General features: G+C 50.6%; 12 protein-coding genes and 2 non-coding genes across 14 annotated transcripts; 9 read left to right on the top strand and 5 right to left on the bottom strand.

Annotated features, from left to right (window-relative positions):
• Positions 1–115: 115 nt before the first annotated feature.
• Positions 116–1,847, bottom strand: P170DRAFT_512742 (isopenicillin N synthase family dioxygenase). The gene is made up of 4 exons (XM_024855017.1): positions 1,587–1,847; positions 1,308–1,493; positions 779–1,183; positions 116–702 (listed from the first exon to the last, which is right to left on the bottom strand). The coding sequence occupies exons 1-4, from the start codon at positions 1,618–1,620 to the stop codon at positions 281–283; spliced, it is 1,047 nt and encodes a 348-aa protein (XP_024701486.1). The 5' UTR covers positions 1,621–1,847; the 3' UTR covers positions 116–280.
• Positions 1,848–2,069: 222 nt separating this feature from the next.
• Positions 2,070–3,834, top strand: P170DRAFT_415097 (glycoside hydrolase family 43 protein; the record flags this gene model as incomplete). The annotated part of the gene is made up of 4 exons (XM_024847047.1): positions 2,070–2,465; positions 2,535–2,991; positions 3,050–3,223; positions 3,272–3,834. The coding sequence occupies 4 exons, from the start codon at positions 2,070–2,072 to the stop codon at positions 3,832–3,834; spliced, it is 1,590 nt and encodes a 529-aa protein (XP_024701487.1).
• Positions 3,708–5,510, bottom strand: P170DRAFT_415099 (FAD-dependent oxidoreductase). Its single transcript, XM_024847048.1, has 3 exons — positions 5,318–5,510; positions 4,018–5,267; positions 3,708–3,934 (listed from the first exon to the last, which is right to left on the bottom strand). The coding sequence occupies exon 2, from the start codon at positions 5,250–5,252 to the stop codon at positions 4,116–4,118; it is 1,137 nt and encodes a 378-aa protein (XP_024701488.1). The 5' UTR covers positions 5,253–5,267; positions 5,318–5,510; the 3' UTR covers positions 3,708–3,934; positions 4,018–4,115.
• Positions 5,511–6,524: 1,014 nt separating this feature from the next.
• P170DRAFT_458310 (class I SAM-dependent methyltransferase) lies at positions 6,525–8,220 on the top strand (the record flags this gene model as incomplete). The annotated part of the gene is made up of 7 exons (XM_024851783.1): positions 6,525–6,562; positions 6,625–6,754; positions 6,813–6,917; positions 7,028–7,068; positions 7,121–7,561; positions 7,620–7,650; positions 7,695–8,220. 7 exons carry the CDS (start codon positions 6,525–6,527, stop codon positions 7,896–7,898), a joined length of 990 nt encoding a protein of 329 aa, XP_024701489.1. The 3' UTR covers positions 7,899–8,220.
• Positions 8,221–8,428: 208 nt separating this feature from the next.
• On the top strand, positions 8,429–8,501 carry P170DRAFT_t163. The gene has a single exon. It is a non-coding gene; the product is annotated as a tRNA-Thr (tRNA).
• Positions 8,502–8,528: 27 nt separating this feature from the next.
• P170DRAFT_262551 (uncharacterized protein) lies at positions 8,529–9,106 on the top strand. Its single transcript, XM_024843088.1, has 3 exons — positions 8,529–8,774; positions 8,843–8,846; positions 8,900–9,106. The coding sequence occupies exons 1-3, from the start codon at positions 8,619–8,621 to the stop codon at positions 8,983–8,985; spliced, it is 246 nt and encodes an 81-aa protein (XP_024701490.1). The 5' UTR covers positions 8,529–8,618; the 3' UTR covers positions 8,986–9,106.
• Positions 9,107–9,495: 389 nt separating this feature from the next.
• On the bottom strand, positions 9,496–10,170 carry P170DRAFT_262557 (uncharacterized protein). Its single transcript, XM_024843089.1, has one exon. The coding sequence runs from the start codon at positions 10,100–10,102 to the stop codon at positions 9,746–9,748; it is 357 nt and encodes a 118-aa protein (XP_024701491.1). The 5' UTR covers positions 10,103–10,170; the 3' UTR covers positions 9,496–9,745.
• A 305-nt stretch (positions 10,171–10,475) lies between these two features.
• P170DRAFT_t164 lies at positions 10,476–10,548 on the top strand. Its single transcript has one exon. It is a non-coding gene; the product is annotated as a tRNA-Thr (tRNA).
• P170DRAFT_262596 (uncharacterized protein) lies at positions 10,525–11,419 on the bottom strand. Its single transcript, XM_024843090.1, has 2 exons — positions 10,832–11,419; positions 10,525–10,764 (listed from the first exon to the last, which is right to left on the bottom strand). The coding sequence occupies exons 1-2, from the start codon at positions 11,247–11,249 to the stop codon at positions 10,715–10,717; spliced, it is 468 nt and encodes a 155-aa protein (XP_024701492.1). The 5' UTR covers positions 11,250–11,419; the 3' UTR covers positions 10,525–10,714.
• Positions 11,420–11,511: 92 nt separating this feature from the next.
• On the top strand, positions 11,512–12,908 carry P170DRAFT_439854 (uncharacterized protein). The gene is made up of 4 exons (XM_024849929.1): positions 11,512–11,947; positions 12,011–12,264; positions 12,336–12,577; positions 12,640–12,908. The coding sequence occupies exons 1-4, from the start codon at positions 11,726–11,728 to the stop codon at positions 12,777–12,779; spliced, it is 858 nt and encodes a 285-aa protein (XP_024701493.1). The 5' UTR covers positions 11,512–11,725; the 3' UTR covers positions 12,780–12,908.
• Positions 12,909–14,158: 1,250 nt separating this feature from the next.
• On the top strand, positions 14,159–14,884 carry P170DRAFT_479110 (uncharacterized protein; the record flags this gene model as incomplete). Its single annotated transcript, XM_024853630.1, has 3 exons — positions 14,159–14,311; positions 14,381–14,740; positions 14,792–14,884. 3 exons carry the CDS (start codon positions 14,159–14,161, stop codon positions 14,882–14,884), a joined length of 606 nt encoding a protein of 201 aa, XP_024701494.1.
• Positions 14,885–15,357: 473 nt separating this feature from the next.
• P170DRAFT_501112 (uncharacterized protein) lies at positions 15,358–16,276 on the top strand (the record flags this gene model as incomplete). The annotated part of the gene is made up of 2 exons (XM_024854159.1): positions 15,358–16,110; positions 16,193–16,276. The coding sequence occupies 2 exons, from the start codon at positions 15,358–15,360 to the stop codon at positions 16,274–16,276; spliced, it is 837 nt and encodes a 278-aa protein (XP_024701495.1).
• A 92-nt stretch (positions 16,277–16,368) lies between these two features.
• Positions 16,369–17,581, bottom strand: P170DRAFT_467311 (uncharacterized protein; the record flags this gene model as incomplete). The annotated part of the gene is made up of 3 exons (XM_024852472.1): positions 16,369–17,200; positions 17,251–17,272; positions 17,509–17,581. 3 exons carry the CDS (start codon positions 17,579–17,581, stop codon positions 16,369–16,371), a joined length of 927 nt encoding a protein of 308 aa, XP_024701496.1.
• Positions 17,582–18,527: 946 nt separating this feature from the next.
• P170DRAFT_429333 (uncharacterized protein) lies at positions 18,528–21,046 on the top strand (the record flags this gene model as incomplete). The annotated part of the gene is made up of 4 exons (XM_024847885.1): positions 18,528–18,603; positions 18,658–19,329; positions 19,394–19,576; positions 19,626–21,046. 4 exons carry the CDS (start codon positions 18,528–18,530, stop codon positions 21,044–21,046), a joined length of 2,352 nt encoding a protein of 783 aa, XP_024701497.1.
• Between the last annotated feature and the right edge of the window lie 428 nt (positions 21,047–21,474).

Consider the following 21,474-nt stretch of genomic DNA (forward strand, 5'->3'; position numbering starts at 1 on the left):
CCGACGGCAACCATCCCTCGGCCAAGTCACTTCAAGCCACGCGGATGGAAGAAAATTGCGCCAAATGACCAGGTGCTCGCACGTGCTCATTCAATTCACATGATGGCCTCAGACCCTAAAAGTAGACCATCTGGACAGTGCTGATGGCACAGATGCGATCTTATTTCTTTCCTATGATTCTCCGTACGGTCAAATCCACCTTCACATGTGAGCGATCCACCCCCGTACTATCCTTTTCCCCGACTTTCTCCATGCCGAACCACAGTCCAAGACCACCGAACTAAGACGCCCCGATTGCCGCCGCCGCCTCCCGCGACAACTCCGCCATCCCCTTCTTCGAGCTGCCGTAGGTGTCCGCATATCGCGCCCCCATCCACTCGGCCACCGTAATGGGCGGGTACTTGGCCTGTCCGTCATCCCGACAGCTCGGGAGACAATCGACCACGTAGTCTGGGTTGCCCGAGAAGAAGAACGGGACACTACACCGGTCTTCTCCGCTGTAGTTGATCACTCGGTGCAGGTTGGACAAGTAGCGATCGTTCGTCCACCGCATCATCATGTTTCCTAGATTCACAACCAGCGCGCCCGGCGTGGGCACTACATCCGCCCATTCTGACGCCTCGCCATCCCAGACCTGTAGGCCTCCTTTGTCGTCTTGAAGCAGGATCGTGATGGCTCCGAAGTCGGTGTGTGCGCCGATCCCTGCCCCCAGATGTTAGCACGCATCATCCATGCCATGTTCAGCTTCGAGATAGATGCCATTAAATCCCATACACACCTCGCTGAACCCCCTCTGCCTCCTCCCGTGCTTGCGGCGGATACCTCAACAACCTCAAAATCGCCACCGGCTCCTCACAAAACGCCTCGACTGAATCCTCCTCCATCCCCACCGTCATCGCCACTGCTCTCATAAGCCGCCCCGCCAACTCACACATCAACCCATGATACTCATCCACAACACGACGAAACTCCCCTGGGGCGCGAATCTCACCCGGATACGGATTCGGACCCTGCGAGAACTTCCCCGCGACCACGGAGGGGTGTGTGGCGGGGAGGTCTTTCCCCAGATAGAACCCCTCTTTGAGATCGCCGGGGCCTCGTTTCTCGAAGTTTTGTGCTCGGAAGCGCTCGTAGCCGCGGTTTGAGGGGCCAGCGTCTGTTATCATCGGCCCCGTCCGCCGGTCTGCGTCAGCGTGTCTTGATCCCGCGATCCCGCGATCCCGCGATCCCGCGATCCCGCGATCCCGCGATATAGTAGTATACTACTATGTCTTGAGGATAGGAGCACCCCCTGAGTGACGACTAACCCATGCTATACTTCTCCTTCACGTCGAGCGGCAGACTAAACAGATCGTGCGCCTGAGAGAGGATAGAAGCCTGGATAGCGTCCGGGATGCCGTGGTTTGTGATCTGAAAGAAGCCGTGGTCTTGACAGGCTTGGCGGATCTGATTGAGGAAGGTGGATTTGAGGATAGGGTCGGGGGTGTGGAACCCTACACTCGTGGTATTGTTGTAGATGGTTAGATTTCATCGATTTCGAGATGTGGGACTAGTAAGGCCGGGTAGGATTGCGGGAGACAACTCACCCGCGAAATCGATGATGGGCGGAGCTCTGGGCATGGCTCTGGCTTGCTGTGATGATGAGCAGCAGGACGAGGATGTTTGCTGTTGAAGAGCTGGATGGGAGCATCGTTGGAGGATATGTAGAGGGGATGGAGGTAAAAGCGGGGTGGGGGATGCGGAGGTCGTGCAGATAAGGCAGTAGACGAGGTACTACCCAGATAGGTAGTAGATGGTAGATAAGGTGCTTTCTTGAAATGGTCTGGTTGGGATCGTCACAACGGTTGGTATAATATATGGAAGTTGTTTGTTTATTCGAGTCAGATAATAATCTAGGGAATTGAAGTCAGAAGTCCCTCCCAAGTAAGGGACAGCCCCTCCTTCCCCGGATCCCCCGCGATGCTGATTTTCCACCAATCATCACATCTAAGGCCCTACTATAGACTATAAAGACTCTTAAGGCACGCAGAATCACTGCGCCCTAAAATTAAATCTACACAGCCAGCAAAATGTACAACCCTATACTCCCCGGCTTCAACCCCGACCCGTCCATAATCCGCGTTGACTCCTCCTTTTACCTTGTCACCTCCTCCTTCGAATACTTCCCTGCCGCCCCTATCTACCACAGCACCGACCTAGTGCAATGGTCCCTGATCGGCCACGCCCTCACGCGCCCCAGTCAGCTGCAGGTCCAGACGCCTGAGCCGGGCGGTGGCGTCTGGGCAACCACGCTGCGACACCACAACGGCGTGTTCTACATTATCGCAGCGTGCTTTTCGCGGTACAGACCACAACTAGATGAGCGCGTCTGGCCGAGGGGGTTTTATGTCAAGACGACGGATATCTGGGATGAGGCGAGTTGGTCGGACCCGGTGTTTTTCGATCAGGTGGGGTTTGATCAAGATGTATGTAGTTGTCCATGAGTTGGGAGACAGACAGAAGGATGAGATGTCGGACTAATCTTCTCTGATAAGCTGTTCTGGGACTCCGACGAAACCGTTTACCTCTCTACCACTCACCGCAAGTTGGCTCGCACCCCAAATGCGAATCTCAAAGACTTCGCAATTCACATCGCCACGGTGGATCTCGCAACCGGTAACTCGACATCCGAGCCGAAGCTCATTCGTGAATCCTCCTCCGGCGTGGCAGAAGGCTCGCATATCTTCAAACGCGGCAAGTACTACTACCTATTCACGGCCGAAGGAGGCACCGAGAGCGGGCACTGCGAGTGGGTGAGTCGCAGCGAGGTCGGTCCGTTTGGGCCGTGGGAGCTGGGCCCGAATAACCCGCTGTGGCGGAATGGGGTGCATGATGAAGTGCAGAACACGGGCCATGCGGATCTGGTGGAGGACGAGAAGGGACAATGGTGGGCTGTTTTGCTGGGGGTGAGGCCCGTCAAGAGGGATGGCGGGTGGGAGGAGTCAGTCTTCGGTGAGTCTGCAGACAGGCCTGCGATTGGGTTGATTATTGATGAAAGTATGCTGTCCAGGTCGAGAGACCTTCCTGGTTCCGGTGACGTGGGTCGACGATTGGCCTGTGTTTAATGGCGGAGAAAAGATATCGCTGCAGATCGATGGTCCAGGGCTTTATCACTTCGAGCATCCTATTGCATGGAAAGACGACTTTTCGAGCTCCTCTTTGCAATTAGGATGGTATAGGAAAAGTATGCTTCAGAAAAATCTTTCCTCCGAGGATCAGGCTAACGGAACAGACACTCCGGTGAAAACGGACTACTCGTTGACAGAGCGACCGGGATATCTTCGTCTCCATGGAGGACCTTACAATCTCTCTGTTCCGGCGTGTCCGACTCTGTTTCTACGAAAACAGACACAGCGGCATTGCACCTGGGAAACTCGCCTGTCCTTTCAACCGACATCGGTCCAAACAGAGGCGGGAACGACCGTATGGTGGAACTATTTCACTTACAGCAGTATCGGGATTCGACTGTCTCCGACTAGGCAGAAGGACACTCGTATAGTCAGGTTCCGGCCGGCGGAGGGAGAGACAGTCGATGTAGAACTAACTAGTTCTGCTTCTGACGTTGTTTTCGTCATTGAATGTGGAGATGCATACAGGTTTGGGTTCAAGGAAGTCCGTCAAAATGAAGACCTTGGTACGGTCCATTGGGTTGGAGAAGTCAAGAATCGAACGATGACAGAGGCTTCACTCCCCCTCGGCGCTCCATTTACAGGCATGATGTTGGGGTTGTATGCTTTTGGAGAACTTCAGCGTTGTTTGGCTCCGGCAGATTTTGAGTATGCTGAATTCCGGTAGACAACCTGGTGGACTCATTTAGGATAGTAATGTATGAGATAAAGTGGGCTTATCATTATGAAGCTATTAACATATATAATTTCGACATGAAAACATCAAACTATTCGCAGTCAGTAGACGCCACGTTTTTAAGTGACATACCAGGGGGGCCTCCACAAGATCTGTGGTATGGTCGATACTTACCAAGTCCTAATCAGTGAAATCGCAAAGCATGGACCAAAGTTGGACATAGAGTGAAAGCGAAGGTGAAGATAAGTAATATGCCCAGAAATGATTCGCAGTCATCCTGCACGATCGGCCTTATTTCGCCGAAGGCCGGAATTCAACACAGGAGAACTTAATACCTTCTCCCAATTGTGCAGCATTTCGGTATTGGTGGAGGACAAACAAACCTCACCACCCGCACGACTGATCATTTCGCTCTCATACTTTGCGATCGCCTCGGATTGCGAGACCCGACCACGGACAAAATCCCCGATGGATTCGACGAGCCTGGCGGCGTCGGTGACGGAGTGGTTCAAGCCCTGGCCACGCTGATATGTCATCGCATGAGCGGCATCCCCGGCGAGAGTTACGCGACCGCCATAATTATCCCAACGGTGATCCCTGCTACCGGGATCAAAGTCGGTGAGGTTCATGTACCAAACCTGGTGATCATCTTCCAGCCACTCAAACGCGCTTTTCCACGGATCTACAAACGTTTTAGCAAATTCCTTAACCTGCTGCAGTCTTTTGGCATTGGTCCACTGTGCGGTTCTCTCTTGCTCCTCCAGCGTTGAGTGCCATGAGATGTAGAAGAAAAACGTCCACGACTCTGGTCGGCCTGGATCTTCGGCGTTGTGCAGACCAAAGAAGGAAAAGTAACCCGCAGGGTTAATGCCGGCAAGATAGAGCGGGTGAAACTTCCGGAGAAAACGAGCCTGTTCCGCGGTATAACTTGCCTGCACAAATGTTGCACAGTAGGGCAAGGTATGAATGCGACCGGCACTAGAGCCCAATAGAAGCTGCCGGGTGGTTGAGCGAGCACCATCTGTGCCGACCACGAGTCGTGCCGTGATAGATCGGCCATCATCACACAATGCAGTGGCATGCTGGCCATTATCGGAGTACTCGATTGCCTGCATGGTCTTGCCATATTGAATGTCCACGCCTTGTGCCAAGAGATGTCGAAGTTTATAGCGACGGAGTCGGTAGAAGTACTGGACAGGAATGGTGGCTAGTGTTTCACCCGACTGCGCATTGAGAAAATTAAGACTGTCGTGCTCCGCAGTTGGCTCACTGGGGTCAACCTGGACAGATTGGATCTGCGCCCACAATTCCCCGGGTATCAAGGACTTGAGTGACTCTGCTCCCCAGTGTAACCCCATGTTCCAATCCCTGGACTGTGCATCCAGGCTTTCATGTTTTTCGAGGACCATACATGGGATGCCGAGCTGAACATATCAGATACGTTTCTGACAGTTGGTGGAGAACAAGCGCACACCTTCTTCAAACCTTGGGCCAGTGCAAGTCCAGTCGAGCCTGGCTGCTGTATCAGCAATGAGTTGGCATTTCAACTTCCTTTGAGATTACCTGCACCGACAATCAGAATCGTTGTGTTTGCGTCTGGCTTTGGGGCGGAAAAGATCGCAGTGATCCTTTCATGAAAAAAGCACCATAGCCTCCTGAAAGGTTCCATGATTTTGGCTCTCAAGACCCGAGATAAGGGAGTAAAGCGATGTCAAAAGAGCGAGAGGGGGGCATAAATGCACGAGGTCCGTATCAAATCCATATTGGCCGGATGATTTCATGAGACACTCGGTGAGCCAAGTGAAATCCTGCCAATTGATCAACTCGCTCGGACAATCGGCGCTCAGAAGTTGGTGCTTTCGTCATCCAGACCGCCGATCATCAGTTTTGATGCGGGATAAGCCATCATACCATCACCCTAGTCCCGCAGCATTGGCAGTGCGGAAATGCCGTCCTAGAAACAGAAATTAGCTTGAGTATACAGCATTAAGCCCACGTTTGATTGGAGTGGCAAGCAATTTGACGGCCATCGATACGCCGACCAGGCTGAGACTCAACGGTCTCGGAGAGTTTGAGAGCTTGACCAATGGCATGATGACCTTCTAGCCAGGATTGCATGCGGATAGCCGGAGTTGGTTCAGCCACGCTCGGTGAGAAGTCGACGAGAGAAGAGGGAGAGTCTTGACACTCGAGGCCTGAGAGTCGACGGGCGACGACAGCCGTTGGGACTAAACCGCATCGGGAAGTTGCCCAGCGCCGTCCGGGTCGCTGGTCCCGTGGTTTCCTGCCGCGCACGCGACAAGTACCGGCTACCTTGACCCTCGGCGGCCGAGCTACGAAGGACGGTGTACCTGCTACTTTCCGTCCTTCGTGATCGGCTTTGAGCGGAGATCAAATCGACAATTCAATCTCACTTTAGCTTCATCGCTCCCAATTCATGTTCACACTTCCCCGCCTTTTAGTTAAGATTCAATAGTACTGCTAGTTCAACTGGGATCATTTCTCTTTGTTTCATCCGTTCATGGCTTCTTTCACCCTTAAATCCGCACTTTCCCCCACTTAGTCTCTGGACCCTCACGCCGCGGCGATCCCCTTCGAACCGCCCCAGCCGTCTTGCTCCATGCGATAATCCCACCGTTTGAACCCCACCGCTGTCATCGCAATGCCCACTTCTCCATACCATGAAGATCCGTCTCCTCTTGATTGTCCCGAATCTTCGGTCGCACATCCCCAAGAGCATAACTTCGACGATTCCCACGACACCGACGGTGGCGGATACAGTGATTCGGACTCCGCCTATAGCGGCGATTCTTTACTAGGTGATGATACGAAGACGCTCTCGACGTATATAACAGAATATCGATATGAATTTGGCCGTCGCTACCACTCCTATCACGATGGCGCATACTGGGTAAGTTCTCTGCGACGAGCAGGATGTTTCGATTCTAATTCACGTTATTTGTCTTCAGGGCCCGAACGACGAAGTTGCGAACGAATTCCAAGATCTTGCTCACCATATGTACCTCTTGACGCTGGACGGAAAGCTACACCTTGCCCCAATCGATTCTCCGCAGGTATGAACTTTTTCGCTCGTTCATCTGGCCATGGCGGTTTTATTCAGTAATATCAGGCGACCGATTCGATTATCCAGTTGACAATGGTGGCTAAGAACCAGTGCTCCTAGGAAATCCTCGATGTGGGCACAGGTACGGGAGTTTGGGCAGTGTGAGTCTCAGCTATATACCCGGATTTCTACAGATGGCTCATGGATTACCAGGGACATGGCCGATGAACATCCCAGTGCGAAAGTAACTGGAGTCGATCTTTCTCCCATCCAGCCGGTGTTTGTACCCCCTAACTGCGTGTTCGAGATCGACGATATCACCCTCCCCTGGACGTACGCTTCGAATCAATTCGACTTCATTCATGTCCGTGAGATGTTCGGCTGTGTACCAGACTGGGATGAGTTCTTTCGGCAATGCTGGCGTTGCTTGAGGCCGGGTGGTTTCATCGAGGTAGTGGAGCACGCAGTCCAACCGACCAGTGATGACGGAAGCATGGGTCCCGATCATTTCTATCACCTATGGGGGAAGACGGTGGTGCAATCCGGTGAGAAATTTGGTAAAAGTTTCACCATCTGGGAGGAGAGTGCCGCCCGTCTCAAGAAGGCCGGGTTTATCGGGGTGGTTGAGACGGAATATAAATGGCCTATGAACGGGTATGTCTCCGACGGTTACTTTGCGCTGTGGTCTCGTGTACTAATATACCTCATGTAGATGGAGCACTGACAGAAAGTTGCATGATCTGGTGAGTTGCATCTTCTCCTTCAGAAGCTCTTTCTAACGGGTCAGGGCCGCTGGAATCAACTTCGGCTGCACGGTGGGATAGAAGGATACATGCTGCGTCTTCTTACTTCCACACTCAAGTGGTCGTACGAGCAGGCCCAGGTATTTCTAGCTCAAATGCGTGCTTCGCTACGAGACTACAAAATCCATGCTTATCTTCCCGGTACTGTTGTTTATGCTCAAAAGCCTAAGTCCCCGGCTTTTCATTGACAATAACGAGCGCGCATGAAATAATTTTGCGGACTGTTTAATTTTCTGGAGCAGAGCGACTGGATACCCTTCTTGCTGTTATTTTTGCTCGTCGGTTATTTGTTTACCTTGGTTATATTAATTTAATCGGCTCGGTTTCTTGGTTTTACTGTCTATTTTATCTTTATGGCTTGGGCTTTTATAGCTACTGGGTACCTACTAATGGGTGTTGGAAAATTGCAAGCTCTCCTCTGGGTGGATGGCTGTGAACCAGAACGTGAGATATCAGCATCCAGCCGAAAAATATATATCAAAATACCAGCTCACCGCAGTTGACCAAAACCGACTTTGTATTATTATCAATGAATCAATATATACGAAATGAGTATCTCAATCAGTGATAAACAATTTCAGTCAATTTCTGAGTTTGGGGAAATGCATAGCGTACCTACCCTGTTAAGCCAGACAGGATCACCCAGCGACCGCTGTTGATAGTCCGTGGATAAACTCTTCCTTTATATTGTCAAATAAAAAGCCCAAAGACATCAATCGCTCGCATGGCTTAGTTGGTAAAGCGCATGACTAGTAATCATGAGATCCTCGGTTCGAATCCGAGTGTGAGCATTTCTTTTTTCTTTTGCCCGGCCATCTAGCTGGGTGGGTGTTTTGGCTATCCTGTCTTTTTCGTGCTTGCGCTTGCCTTTCTATTTTTTGTTTTTGTTTCCCAGAAAAATTAAAGTTATGCATAAAAAGTTGTGTGAAGTCTGTTTGGCCCGTATCGTCGAACCATGGACTGGGGTGAATCCATCCATATCTGGAAAGTTGCTGGCACCTGATTCTTATCTACCATGTGCAATCATTTACTTTTTATTATTTTGTCTTGTTGAATCAAAGAATGTGAGCCTGTCCCACTTCCCACCTCCTAGCTGGTATCTATTCTATATATTAATGCATTTATTATTTAGACAGGTCTAGTATACACTCAAAGCTTAACAAACAATGCACTGTGACTCCATCCCTAGTAACCGTCCGCGCCCCCGACTCCCCCTGTCGCCGCTTATATTGCGCACCCAGAAACTCCTTCGCCTTCACAGCCTCCCCCATATAATCAGCGCCCTCGACGTCCGTTTCATAATTCATCAAAACCGCCTCCATCGTCGTATCGGCATGCGTATCCGACGTAGCCGCCCAAACCGCCTTCAGCACATCAGGCACAAACCCCGCTCCATACGGTCTGATATCCTCGCATTGAAAAGCAACGTCCAGGGTCCCATTATAGCAACCCTTCGCGGCTGCTAGCAGGACAGGATTAGGAGTATGCTCATGGCCCCGCAGCGCGTAATTGATCAATGCTTCCAAGGCAAGCATGACGCCCCATGAGAAGAGAAACGAGATGCGAAGTTTGAGGGCCTGGTGCGAGCCTGTTGGCGCGTGGGTCGCTGATGTCGCTAGTGCAGTGAGCTGGCGGATTCGAGGCTTCTCGCTTTGGATGAGTCAAAACATGTGGTTCAGTTCGGGGGTGTGTTCGGCTGGACTGCGCAGGTGGATGGATGTTTGGGCGAGTTGGGTCTCCTCGAGGCTGGGAAAGGTTTTCCCTTCGTGATAGTTGATCGGGCGAGGGGCGATGCAGGTGCTGTGGATTTTCCAGAACCAGGATTCCAACCAAAGTTGGGTCGATGAGGGTTACCTAGACTAGGAGAATTGTTTAGTAAGAGAGAGAGTAAGGTTGCTCCGTGGTGCGGATTAGTACAGCTATTTGACAAAGTCCGTACAGATACCGTTGGTCGATTTGATACGCCGTGCCCGGGATGGTGGACTCGCGAAACACATGAGCGAGCATGATTCGGTGGCGATCGGCATCTTTGCGATTAATAAGGACCTAGTGAGCTGAGTATCAATAGCGAATCTTTTCGATCTCCAGCCAGCACGGCAAAAACAGCGATGTCCAGATCCGCATTCGGGCCCTGGGCTCTCGGATTCGGTCGTACTGCGATGCCGGAGATCCATTCTGTGACGTGATGGCATTCAGCAGTAGCGAAGCGCTCAACGGCACCGCGCATTTGCAGTATGTGCAGAATTATGGCAAGCAGGTGGTGAGCTTTGTGGTTGAGCAGTTCCGTAATGGAAGTTCTGGGAAGCGGTCGAGTCCAGGGTCGGAGCCTGCGGCCACAGCGAAAGTTAATACAGCGACAGGGCTTGTGCCGGTAAAAGGGATGTTGGTGCATCTTTGGGTTTAGGGAGACTATACGCTGTTTTCGAGGTTGAGGATAGGGATTGTGTATTTTAATATTGGCAAATATTCACATTTGTTATAAGGTTGGCGTTTGTCTGCTCTTGTATGTGAAACTGGTGTCTGAGGGCTCCAAGCATATATATTCCCGGATAGCATTATTTTTTGGCCCAGACTCCACTGAGATGATTTCGAGCTATCCCGATCCAACATATAAGGTCACTTAGTATAGACGGAAACAAATTTCAGGTATTCACCATGCTGATCTACCAGTTCACACATTATCTATGCCACTGGAGAATAGTGGAAAGCCTTGATATCTTTGCCTTAGGACCATAAAATCAAATTAGCGCGAGACTAACCAATCAGCTCGCATGGCTTAGTTGGTAAAGCGCATGACTAGTAATCATGAGATCCTCGGTTCGAATCCGAGTGTGAGCATTTCTTTTTTCTTTTTGTCCCTCAAACTTGAATCGCTTGTCCCTTTTGTCTTGTTTTATCTTTTATAATCTTTCGGCAAAGGGGTGGGTGGGTTTCGAAGTTCGTAAATTCATAACAGAATTGGAGTATCAAAAATAATCAACAAAGAACAAGCATAGAAAGACACTCATCTTCCTTCACTCCCAGAATCAATTACCGCTCGGTCCATATCCAATACTCATATATCAACGACCCTTCCTCCCACCCAGCCCCTTAACTCCCTGATCCAAATCACCGCCACTGCCCAGCATCCTCCACTCCCTTCGCCACTCTCTTCGCTCCGTCCTCCACTCCACTCCCAAGACTCCCCAGCGCATCGCCGACAGGCTGTCCTGCGCTGCCCGTGGCGCCGTTAATGGTGCCTCCGACGCCGCGGGTGGCAGCGCCCGTGACTCCGCCGACGGTGCGGGAGACGCCGCCGACGGTGTTGCCCAGCGTCGAGGTGACGAATTTGGCGGCGCCTGTGACGCCGGTATCTTGTGAGGAGGAGAAGGTGTTGTTGGGCATTTTGGTTGGTTTGTATAGTACTTTGTAGTGTGGTAGAGGAGGTGAGGTATGTACCTATTGGATGGGCTTGAGAGGTACCGAGGTAGATTGAATGTTTGTATGTATGTAGAAGGAGTTTTGATTTGGGATTTGCAGAGAGACTTGGATAGGAGCATGAGGTTGGAGAGAGTGTGGTCCTTTATACTACGAGGGAGGCATGGAACAGGAGTAGAGTAGAGATGACGTCGATGGCAGCCTCCCGGGCGCTGAGTGGCTGCTCTCGCGCACGATGATGCAGTTAATCAATTTGGGGGGGGGGGGGGGCTGGACCCACTGCTTGGCTGCCATGTGTGGCGGATCAGGGACTATGACGAGCATCGATGATGTTGAAGGGTCCGCGTGCTTTTATTTTGTGTCGCATATTAAATTAGGACTACGTCGGCATCTTGTTAGTTCTTGATGTTATGACAGCCGGAATACCCACCGGGTCTGGATCTTTGGATCAGGAACGGTCGGCCACGCTAGCTATCTGGCTAGTATCTGTCGGTTCTAACCCAAAGGGGCCAGAAATTTTCATGACTTCGTTCTCTCTCCCTTTGCCCTCGTCTAGAGTATTTCCAACGAAAGAACACAAAGATGATCCGATGACACCATGTGGTATCGCTACGTCGCTATCCTTGCCTGCATCTCTTATGCCATCAGTTCAGCAGAACAATTACCCGGATCCGGTCGAGCCCAGCGTCCTTCCTACCTGATCCCCGACCTAGCGGCGAACTGCTTCATCGGAGATACCATCCATCCCGATGCTCCCCAAGAAGCATACACACCATATCTCACGGTCGGATACGAAACAGCCCAATGTGAGGGCGATCTTGTACGCGAACGCCTCTATCTAATCCATCTCGAGTCCGCATCACGCAACTAACCTTATATCAAGTGCGGAAAGCCCATCTGCTGCCCACCTGAGATCGCGCGAGAAATCGATCTCCATGACTGCACATGGCGTGGCTCAGCATCAGACTGCCACGGCCAATGCGCCACGGGGCAAGTCAAGCTCGCGCACTCGACGTGGGACGAGCCCCCTGCCTCCGAGAGCCCCATGAGCAGCTGCAAGCGTGGATCAAAAGCCCTCTGCTGCGGTCTGATATCCTACGAGAAAATGGTCACGGAATGTTATCGTTCTCCGGGGTTGTATGTCGCCTATTCCAGTTTAACCTAGCCCAGCCTGCCCTGGCGAAATGGGATACTAACGTTCGAAACAGCGGCTACCCATGCACACACGACTACACCAGCATCGCCCATTTCTGGAACCCCTGGGTACCATGGAAAAAAGGCCGTCCGGTCTACAACCCCGGCGAAGACATCTGCTGTCCGATGAGCTCTCCGCTGCCATTTGTTGACTGTCATTGGGTGGGTGGGGGCGATTGCGTGGATGCGACTTGTGCGGCGGGGGAAGTCAGTCTTGGAGCTGATGGTGTTGGAGGGGATGGGGAGTCGTGTATTGGTATGTTCTTTTATTCTCTGTTTGCGCTTTCTTCTTCTTTGCTGACTGGTTGGATTGGACAGGAGCTGGATTGAAGTCTCTTTGCTGCAGGCCTAATTTGGCGGCGCTGGATGGGATGGTGTGCGGGGTTGATGATTTCTGCTTGGAGGATCCGTATGGCTGTGAAGATGATGAGGTTGATGAGGACTGGTTCGGGGGGTAGAAGTGGACAAGAATTTTCGGTACCCTAGGAACTACCCTAGCAGGACTCAGCACAGGACAAATGGAGTGAGCGGGAGAAGGACCCGATTATGTACAGAGTAACCGATCGATCGATTATACCCAAGCCCTTATATGGTTCCTCGATACGGAAAATATCACTCCTTTGCATTACTGACCGCTATGTCCATGCCGTCATAGTACTCGCGCTGTTTTTTTTTTTTTTTTTTTTTTTTTCTTCTTTTCTTTTTTTTTCACCGCTATATTCGCTATGTATTCAGACCGCCATTCCGGTAGCTCACTTCGGCCCCGTTCGGAGTTCATGGCATAGGTTTGTAATATGACTCGGTGCTTTCAGTCTAACGACACCTCGTATGATACATTGATCGCGAAGAAAATAAAGTCTTATCGACTATAAGCTCAGGCTACAGATATTTTGCTCCTTCGAAACTAGCCGTATAACAATCAGTCAAGGAACGTGAAATTTCCGACTATCTATACCATCCAGCTCCGCAAAGAAAACCGCAACTTACGCGCACTAAGCGAAAGAGAGAGGCTTTGAGATTGCGTGCTCCAGAGGGTCTAAATTGCCATAAGCTTGCATATCAGCCTGCCCTTTGTTTTATATTTTTTTGATTCCTCATAATAAGAGAATAACACCATCGAGGCCACATCATGAAGCTAGCCACTGTTCAGCTGAAGCTGCATTGACCATGACTCATGCAGTCACGGGATGGATTGAGCCCATGACCAACAATTTCCATGTTGTCATGCAGCCACTTAATAGTTTCAATGTTTTCCGCCCATATTCAAACCGCTACACTTGAATCAAGCCTCAGAAGATGTGCTATTGATAGATAGTCAAATCCTGCTTGTAATTAGCAGGCATTTTTCAACCAAATCGCAATCGTCTCCCAATCCCGTAAGCGTATAATGCTGCCCGGGTGAGATCCGCTGGGTTATCAGATGAGAGTCATCATGGGAAAGTGCCCTCGGGTAAAATCGCCCGTTACCGGTATACTGCATATGCGTGAAGAATTACAACACAGACACACATCAAATAGCCTCATGGCCCGCGCGGCTGGTCACAGAGAACTCACGATAGTACTCTCTTATCTACCCTCTTGCCTGAATTAGAAATCGAGTAAACGCGTTCTCATCACAGTGGACCCTGCCACAGATGAGTATTTGATAAGCACCAAAAACAATAGCTATCAAACATGCATATTCCAAAGAAGCAAACACCGAAAACAGCGAGGCCGTAAGCCGACCGAGTCTGATAGTCTCCAGCCGGACCCTCCATTGGCATATTAGAGTTTAACTTTCTCTTTCCGTACAATTGAATCTCCTCGGTAAACTGCTATACCGGCTATCTCATCCATCATGAACGCCAACGCTTTCGTCCACTCCTTCGGATACACATGGGTAACATCTTACAACACCCTGAAGGTCCTCGGCAAGGATGGGTTCAGCGATGCCGAGGCAAAGCTATGGGTTGAAACAAAGATCACGGAGCTGAATTTCATGTCGGCCATAGTAAGTTTAAATTCCAGTCAGACGTACAAGACAGACCCCTTGCTGATTCCGATTCACCCCGCACGACAGGGCACCTTTATCGCCTCCGTGATTGCAACGAGCCTCGGTTGGCCCGGCATGGACAAGACACACTGGGTGGTCAGCGCGTTCTGGTACAACGCCATCGTCATGGCGGTGGTGTCGGCCGTGATGGCGTTCCAGCAGTCTTCGGGGTTGGGGTGTGTGAGGGCGAAGATCACGAGTGAGCATAGGCTGGATGAAGCGTTGATGCGGGGATCAGTGCAGCAAAAACCCTCTCGCGCGGCAGTCTTCGTGCTCCAGGCCCCGGTGCAGATCTTGAGTTATAGTGTGATGATTTATTTGGCGGGGTTGGTGGTGTTTTTGATTCATCCGGTCGGGAGTCATGCCTTTGAGGATAAGGAGGTTAAGGTGAGTGAGTTGTTTGTGTTGCTTGAAGGAGAGATAAGCTGACTTGGGCAGATTGCAATCTTTTGTGGTGCTTTGTTTCCTGTTTATGTTGCCTTTTATGTCGCGTCTTCGGTGCTGCTGCAGAAGATTATTAAGAAGATATAGACGCAGATGAACGGTGGTGACAATCTGGGAAAGAATAGAATGTTGAATATAGTGGCAGAAATTGTATAATAGATAGATCAGAGAACAATATCTCGGAAATTAACCATAAATAAAGTCAGTACTTCAGCCGTTTACCAGGGGTGTCCATGTCAGAGTCTTGCCACGTAACGACCCTATTCCCTCATGCTCACGATCTCTTTTGCTGTCGTCGTTGTGTTTGCTCGCTTCCACGTGTTGCTAATCCCACATCTACCAGGCCACACTCTGTCGGTCTGATTTCTTTCTAAAGTGTCAGGCTCGAGTCACGTCCCGCTACAAGAAAAGCTTGTTCTTCTGGTTGGGATTCATGCCACAAAGCACTCCCAACAAGAGACACCGAATTCTGAATCTAAGCAGTTCTGTCGCTGGTGCGTGAAGAATGCCTTTGAAAGATTAGAAAACCCCAGAGTAACCCTCGTTTCTAGTTTCCCAATATGAGCAAAGTCTCTGATCTTGCCTTCGAAAACCTCGCAACTGAAGACGCTGGCAAAGAGCAACCACCCAGCTCACTATCCGCAATATCCTACATCAAACACAATGAAATGATCACCAGATCCATACAAGAATGGGGCGAGGGAATCATAAATCACAAAGAAGCGCTCTCAGACTGGTTCGTCACCAAGATCGAGCATATGAAGAACTTCCATTTCTCCGCCGTTCTACACGAGGTCCTGAAAGTCTCGATAGCCCACCTCAGCAATACAACCAAGGCAAGCAATAACAAGGAAGAAGCAATCATATTCATCGAGCGGATGGCAGATTGCGACCAGGTGACGGTTGGATGGACCAAAATCGACCATCCGCCGCTCACGCCCTGGTGGATTGTACGGCTGCTTCGGGGATATTTCAGCGATCCGACGGAGGGCGGCATGCCGGTTCTGAGAAGCTCGTGTGGATCGATGGCGTCTGCGCAGGATCTATGGAGAGCGAAGGGATACTCTGCGCTGGATTACCTGTGTGGGTTGAGTTTAAATAACGGTGGGATTCCGCTGCCGGAGTTCTCGAAGATCTTGATCGAGACGAACAAGGAAGCGCCGGTCTATGATGCTGTCGAGCATAATTGTTTCTGGTATGCTCGGTCGGTGTATCTCAAGGCTTTGGAGGGGTGGCAGCCTGAGGAACATCGAGGGGGGTATTTCAAACATATGGGCAAGTTTGCTGGGATGCGGACAAAGTTGGCGGTTGTTGTAAGTGCCATTCGTCTTCTCTGTTTTTGTTTTATTTTACTTTATTATAGTTTTTATGTCGCTAGACTAATGACATGCCCAGATTGCCCAGAGAATGAAAATTCGCAACCCGGTTACAAAACAGATTGAGAAAGATGAGGAGGAAGAAAGGCTTTTGTCGACGTGAAGATAGCCTTTGGAATTACTAAGCTGTATCAAAGTCCGGTCGAGGGGGAAGCGCAGTTATATTTACGACAAAATGTGTCAATCGATTAATTATTATGAACTCTGCAGATATGAGCGCCAGAAGAGGACAGCCGCTATGACCAAAATCAAACACATGATCACATACCAAAGATACTCTCTTGCAGAAGCAAGTCTCGGAGAGCCCCAGTGAACTCCAGCAAACTTTCCTCTATGCTTGTAGTAGTCTCCTCTATATTCCGAACGGAACCACCGATCCTTCAGTCCTTCATACACCGAGAAAGCAAACCAGTAGTTATTCGCCGCCAAGGCCGAGTATCGAGGGGAGCTCTCGCTCAATCTCAGCAACTCCTCGGCGAACTGTAGAAGCGAGACACCAGACCCCTCAAAATCGATAGAGCAGAGGAAGTCAGAGCCCGAATATCCAACTGCCTTCCACTTTTTCCAGTTCTCCCAGACCGGCAAGCCGTCTTCATCGAAGGTATCTGGGTTGAAATATCCGCGAAGAAGGCGTTCAATCCACCACGCACTCAGCTCTGGGTGTGGCACCCTTTCCCACCCCACTGTGACAGTATCTGCATTTGTTTCTCGCTCGATAATCAGGTAGATAGGGTCCGCAGTATTGCCGACCGGTTCTTCTCTGACGGTGGCGCGGAGGAACTCATGCATGTAGGGCGAGAAGTGGAAGTTCTTCATATGCTCCACCTTTGTGACAACCCAGCCGTGGAGTTGGTCCTTGTGTGTGGTGAGATCTGCGTGCCAGTTTTGCATCGGCATTATTCTCATCTCATGAGGGTGAAGTGGACAGTCGTGCCCGTATAAAGCCGAGGATGGAGATAGATCTGAGACTAGAGGGACCTCGTGTGCTGTCGGATGCTTCATCGTGTGGACAGGTTTTGTCTTGTATCTGTTAGATGTTAGCTCCTATGCGGCAGTTGCGAGTCTCAAACACATTACCTTTTGGCCTGGCTTGTTCCGACTGCACAAATCTATGTTTTGTCCGTACATTCAAACCTGTGCATCTGCAAATTGTCCAGCCTGATAGTCACGTGGATGCTCATGCGCGTGACGTGGCAGCGATCGAGGAGGTTTGCTTTTCCTGAGGCAATCAATCCGCGCCTCCAGTACTCAGCGTATACACACTGAATCTGACCATGCGCATTGGAGATTATAGCAGGAGTCAAATTGTTATCAATTACAGAAAAACTAGCTTACTACACCCTCTAAGCTCTGAAAATCTTTTTGTCAAAGACTTGTTGCTCTCAACGAGAACCCTCCGGACTTGCATATTGATGCCTGAGGCACCGTTTCACTGTCCACCCGGATCTTGTTACCCCGGGTCTTGTGGGGAAACTCAATAAAATTAAAAATTAAAAATGCCTACACATGCAGGATAGTCCTGGGGGGGGGGGGCGTTTTCTGTAGATCGCTCGTTCTCCGAGATTCTGGTGCGGTTTTGTCTATTTAAGCAGCAGAGAACTTTGTAGTAATGTGCCAGACTGATTTACTGTGGGTGTGTGCTCAAGTGGCGGTATAGAAGGCACTGATCACAAAGCATCAACCTTGCCTACAGTCGATGGTGAATCTCTTCTGAATGGAACTTGGGATTACCTCAGCAAAAGGATTTCTAATTTTATTAGCTGATTCTTTAGTTGCCGCCTTCTAAGAGCCTTTCCCAGGGGTCTCATCAAATTTTGGCTGGCTGTGGCCAGATCTCATGGGTATAGCTTGTAGAAGGGTGGGCGAATCAGACCCCGGATTCCCCGGATTGCGCGTTCAGTGAGCCCCGGTGAAGAGAAATCTGGTCCATAACGGAGATTCCCTCATCTAATAATCACTGTGATTGGTCCTCAATATGTAGAAAATAATTACTCTTCACAAAGAGCGGCCTGGGCCCTGGAATGAAGCTTTTCCGGCGTTCCTTCCCCACCGCAGAGGCTGGAGTGCATACCAATACCAGACCCCTGTCACTTCGCACTGGAACTCCCCGGTAGGTATCTTTACTATGAGTATGGGCAGAACGAAATTGCTTCACCGCATCGCCTCTATTTATATGCCTCATATCTTTTCCCTCGTTCACTTCTGATCTCTCCTCCTCCACCAACCTCCTTCTACCTTCTCAGTACCTGTAACCTTACCCACAACCCAACATCTTTATTCATCTCTGACCTTCCAACCTTTATCAATCTACTCGATCAACTTCATTGGTTGCTGGCCTTCTGGCTCCAGTCATCATGAAGCTCTTCACCTTCCTCCTCGTCTTCTTGGTCTCGGTCTTGTCCACTTCTGCTACTGTTCTTGATACTGATAGTAAATAACCAACATTCCTATTCGTCCAATAGCAGCACATACTAACGAAGGCAGACTCTTTTGGTACTTCCTCTGAGGCTGGCAGGCCCAGAAGGGCTCGATGCACTACCTGGGAGCACTGCCGTAACATGAAGTCTTGCATTGATGGCTACTGTCGTTATCCGGAAGAAAAGCCTCCCATGCTGCTTGCGGCCCGTGATGAAACTGCTTCGCATCCCCCTGTTGACCTTTATGAGATCCAAGGCGATCGTTGCGATTCTAACAAGAACTGTCCCGGCTCTCACAACTGCATCCGTGGTTACTGTCGCCAGAAGCCTCATGATTCTCCTGCAACTTTCGAGTCCCCTGATTCAAACGATGACGATGAATCTGACGCCGTCGAGGTCAAGGCTACCCAGTGCCGCTCTTACAAGGATTGTCGCTACGCGAAGCAATGTGTCAAAGGCACTTGCCAGTACCCTCGTGGTCAGCCTCATCCAGCTCTTGTGGCGGATGATGAAAGTGACAACCAGTCGCTTGAGTCTAGAGGTATGGAGTGTAATTCTGCCGAGCAGTGCCAGGGTGGCAAGTGGTGTGTCCATGGAACTTGTCGCTACATTCGTGGTCGGCCTCCTCTTACCTGGATCCACTCCCGCGATTTTGCCGATCAGGCTGTCAACGGCACTTGTGAAAAGGATGCTGATTGCGGCGACGGTATCTGCCTGGAGAATGTTTGTATCGACGCGGGTGAGTACCTCCCTGGATTTTAAATTCCTTTTCTTCTTTGAGCGTTATGACTGATCTACGATAGCCGTGAATGACGACCTAGCTCTCGATGGTGATCTTGAGACCGGTATTTCCAAAGTCAGGAAAGCATGCAGTGACAATGGTGACTGTCCCAAGGGCAAGATCTGCATGTGGCGTACTTGTAGAGCCCCTGTCAAGATTCATTCCACGCGTGATGTTGAGAGCGTCGACGTTGAAAACGATACCGGTAAGTCCATTGGCTTTCCACTGTCAACTCCCATTACTAACATAAGTAGATCTAAATGATGCTGATGGCGTCCTTCGCTCCGACAACGATTCTACACTTCTCTCTGAGCGTGACACTGCTGACCCGGATCCTGAAGCCAACGATGAAATCGAGGAGCCCAAGACTCAAGTGCTCGGCAAGACCTGCAACAACTGCCCCAAAGGCAAAGTCTGCAACCGCAACGGGAAATGCGTTGACAAGAAATGTGGCAATCGCCCTGCCTGCAACTTCGGATGGTGCAAGAACGGCAAATGTACCAACGGCCTAGGGGGGCGCTCCTACGACAATGGCTACGAGGTCGAAGAAGGCGAAAATGTCAATGATGGTGCTGATGATCTCGACGCCCCTGAAACCCACCTTCTCGCAGAAGGCAAAAAGTGCAAGACCTTCAAGGACTGCGGACCTTACCAGAAATGTGAGAAGAAGCGTTGCAAGATCCGACCCTGTATTGAAGTTCCAACTTGCCGGCCTGGCAGCTTCTGTAAGAATGGAAGATGCACAAGGAGCCTGGGCCTTCGAACCGGTGATCTTCGTCCCAGAAGTGATATTGGTCAGTCGGATACAGATACAGATACAGAGTCCTCTGATGGTGACAACGACAAGCCGTCTACCACTTGCGGATCCAACCAGGACTGCCCTCAATGGTACCGATGCAACAAAGGAGTCTGCAAGTTTCATCATCCTCATCTCCACCCCGCTGAGAAGCGTGACAATGAAGACATCGCCATTGAGCCGAAGGACGAAGAAACCACCATCTCTGAGCCTGATGTCAACATTCTCAGTGGCAAGTACCCTCCCCACTGCCAGTCCAACAATGACTGCCCTCCCTCGCAGCGATGCTACGGAGGTATTTGCAAATATCGCCCCCCCCATAACCATCCCGCTGTGAAGCGCGATGAGGACCCCACCGATTCTGATGAAGACGACTTCCACATCACCGAGCCTGAGGTTGAGGTTCTTTCTAACAAATACCCTCCTCACTGCAAGTCGAACAATGATTGTCCTCCATCGCAGCGTTGCTATGGTGGTATCTGCAAGTACCGGCCTCCTCACAACCACCCTTCGGTCAAGCGCGATGAAGATCCCACTGATCCTGGCGATGATGATTTCCACATCACCGAGCCCGACGTCGAGGTTCTTTCGGCTAAGCCCCCTCCCTACTGCAAATCTAACAACGACTGCCCTCGCTATCAGCGATGCTACGGCGGAATCTGCAAGTACCGGGGTCCCCCTAGCAAGCGCGACGATGAAGACTCCTCAGATCCCGATGATGACGATGACTTTCACATCACCGATTCTGACGCCGAGCTCCTCGTCGCTGCCCGCCGGGCTCCGCGGTGCCGATACGACCACGAGTGCCTTCGCGACCAGAAATGCATCCAGTACCACTGCATGTATCATGACATGCTCGCTGAAGGTCCTTTGATTTGAGAGCCTGAGAGTCCTGAATGCTGGAGATGATGAGCGGAGTGGTAGAATGATTACGTGGAAGCAATTTGTACCTAGTGAATTTATTCCTAGTTGACCGATCTTCAGTCGCATCTCGACTAGAAGTCCTCCTGAATGAAACCTGATTTACGGTCTGAATCTGAGAATTTGCCTTGCAAGTAGGCATAGTAGTAGCAGTAGTAGTACTAGATAGTCTCCGCACGGAGTACAGTGTCATAGCCTCAGGCACAAACTAAGCAAGAAGTACAAATCACCCCACAGAAGCCACTAACTCTTCACACCCCTAAGAATACTAAGAATATCTTAGCCTAAGGCCACCGTAGAATCTAAGTTCCCATAGCGCTTCCCACATTTCCTCCCGCACCGACTATCGAAAATCCAGGCCCAGGTAGGGCTCAAGTGCCCACAAT

This window comes from Aspergillus steynii, assembly GCF_002849105.1.
Source record: "Aspergillus steynii IBT 23096 chromosome Unknown P170scaffold_7, whole genome shotgun sequence".
In the NCBI taxonomy this organism is placed as follows: Eukaryota; Fungi; Ascomycota; class Eurotiomycetes; order Eurotiales; family Aspergillaceae; genus Aspergillus; species Aspergillus steynii.

What these genes read in the sequence shown, in the direction of transcription:
- P170DRAFT_512742 (XM_024855017.1), bottom strand. Translation starts at nt 1,620, where the DNA reads ATGCCCAGAGCTCCGCCCATCATCGATTTCGCGG. An exon ending in GAAGGAGAAGTATAGCATGG is followed by an intron (nt 1,184 to 1,307) that starts GTTAGTCGTCAC and finishes ACGCTGACGCAG; the next exon opens with ACCGGCGGACGGGGCCGATG. An exon ending in GGCAGAGGGGGTTCAGCGAG is followed by an intron (nt 703 to 778) that starts GTGTGTATGGGA and finishes ATCTGGGGGCAG; the next exon opens with GGATCGGCGCACACACCGAC.
- P170DRAFT_415099 (XM_024847048.1), bottom strand. Translation starts at nt 5,252, where the DNA reads ATGGTCCTCGAAAAACATGAAAGCCTGGATGCACAGTCCAGGGATTGG.
- P170DRAFT_262551 (XM_024843088.1), top strand. Translation starts at nt 8,619, where the DNA reads ATGCATAAAAAGTTGTGTGAAGTCTGTTTGGCCCGTATCGTCGAACCA.
- P170DRAFT_262557 (XM_024843089.1), bottom strand. Translation starts at nt 10,102, where the DNA reads ATGCACCAACATCCCTTTTACCGGCACAAGCCCTGTCGCTGTATTAAC.
- P170DRAFT_262596 (XM_024843090.1), bottom strand. Translation starts at nt 11,249, where the DNA reads ATGCTCCTATCCAAGTCTCTCTGCAAATCCCAAATCAAAACTCCTTCT. An exon ending in AAGGGAGTGGAGGATGCTGG is followed by an intron (nt 10,765 to 10,831) that starts GCAGTGGCGGTG and finishes TTGATATATGAG; the next exon opens with TATTGGATATGGACCGAGCG.
- P170DRAFT_439854 (XM_024849929.1), top strand. Translation starts at nt 11,726, where the DNA reads ATGTGGTATCGCTACGTCGCTATCCTTGCCTGCATCTCTTATGCCATC. An exon ending in CCCAATGTGAGGGCGATCTT is followed by an intron (nt 11,948 to 12,010) that starts GTACGCGAACGC and finishes CCTTATATCAAG; the next exon opens with TGCGGAAAGCCCATCTGCTG. An exon ending in GGATGGGGAGTCGTGTATTG is followed by an intron (nt 12,578 to 12,639) that starts GTATGTTCTTTT and finishes TGGATTGGACAG; the next exon opens with GAGCTGGATTGAAGTCTCTT.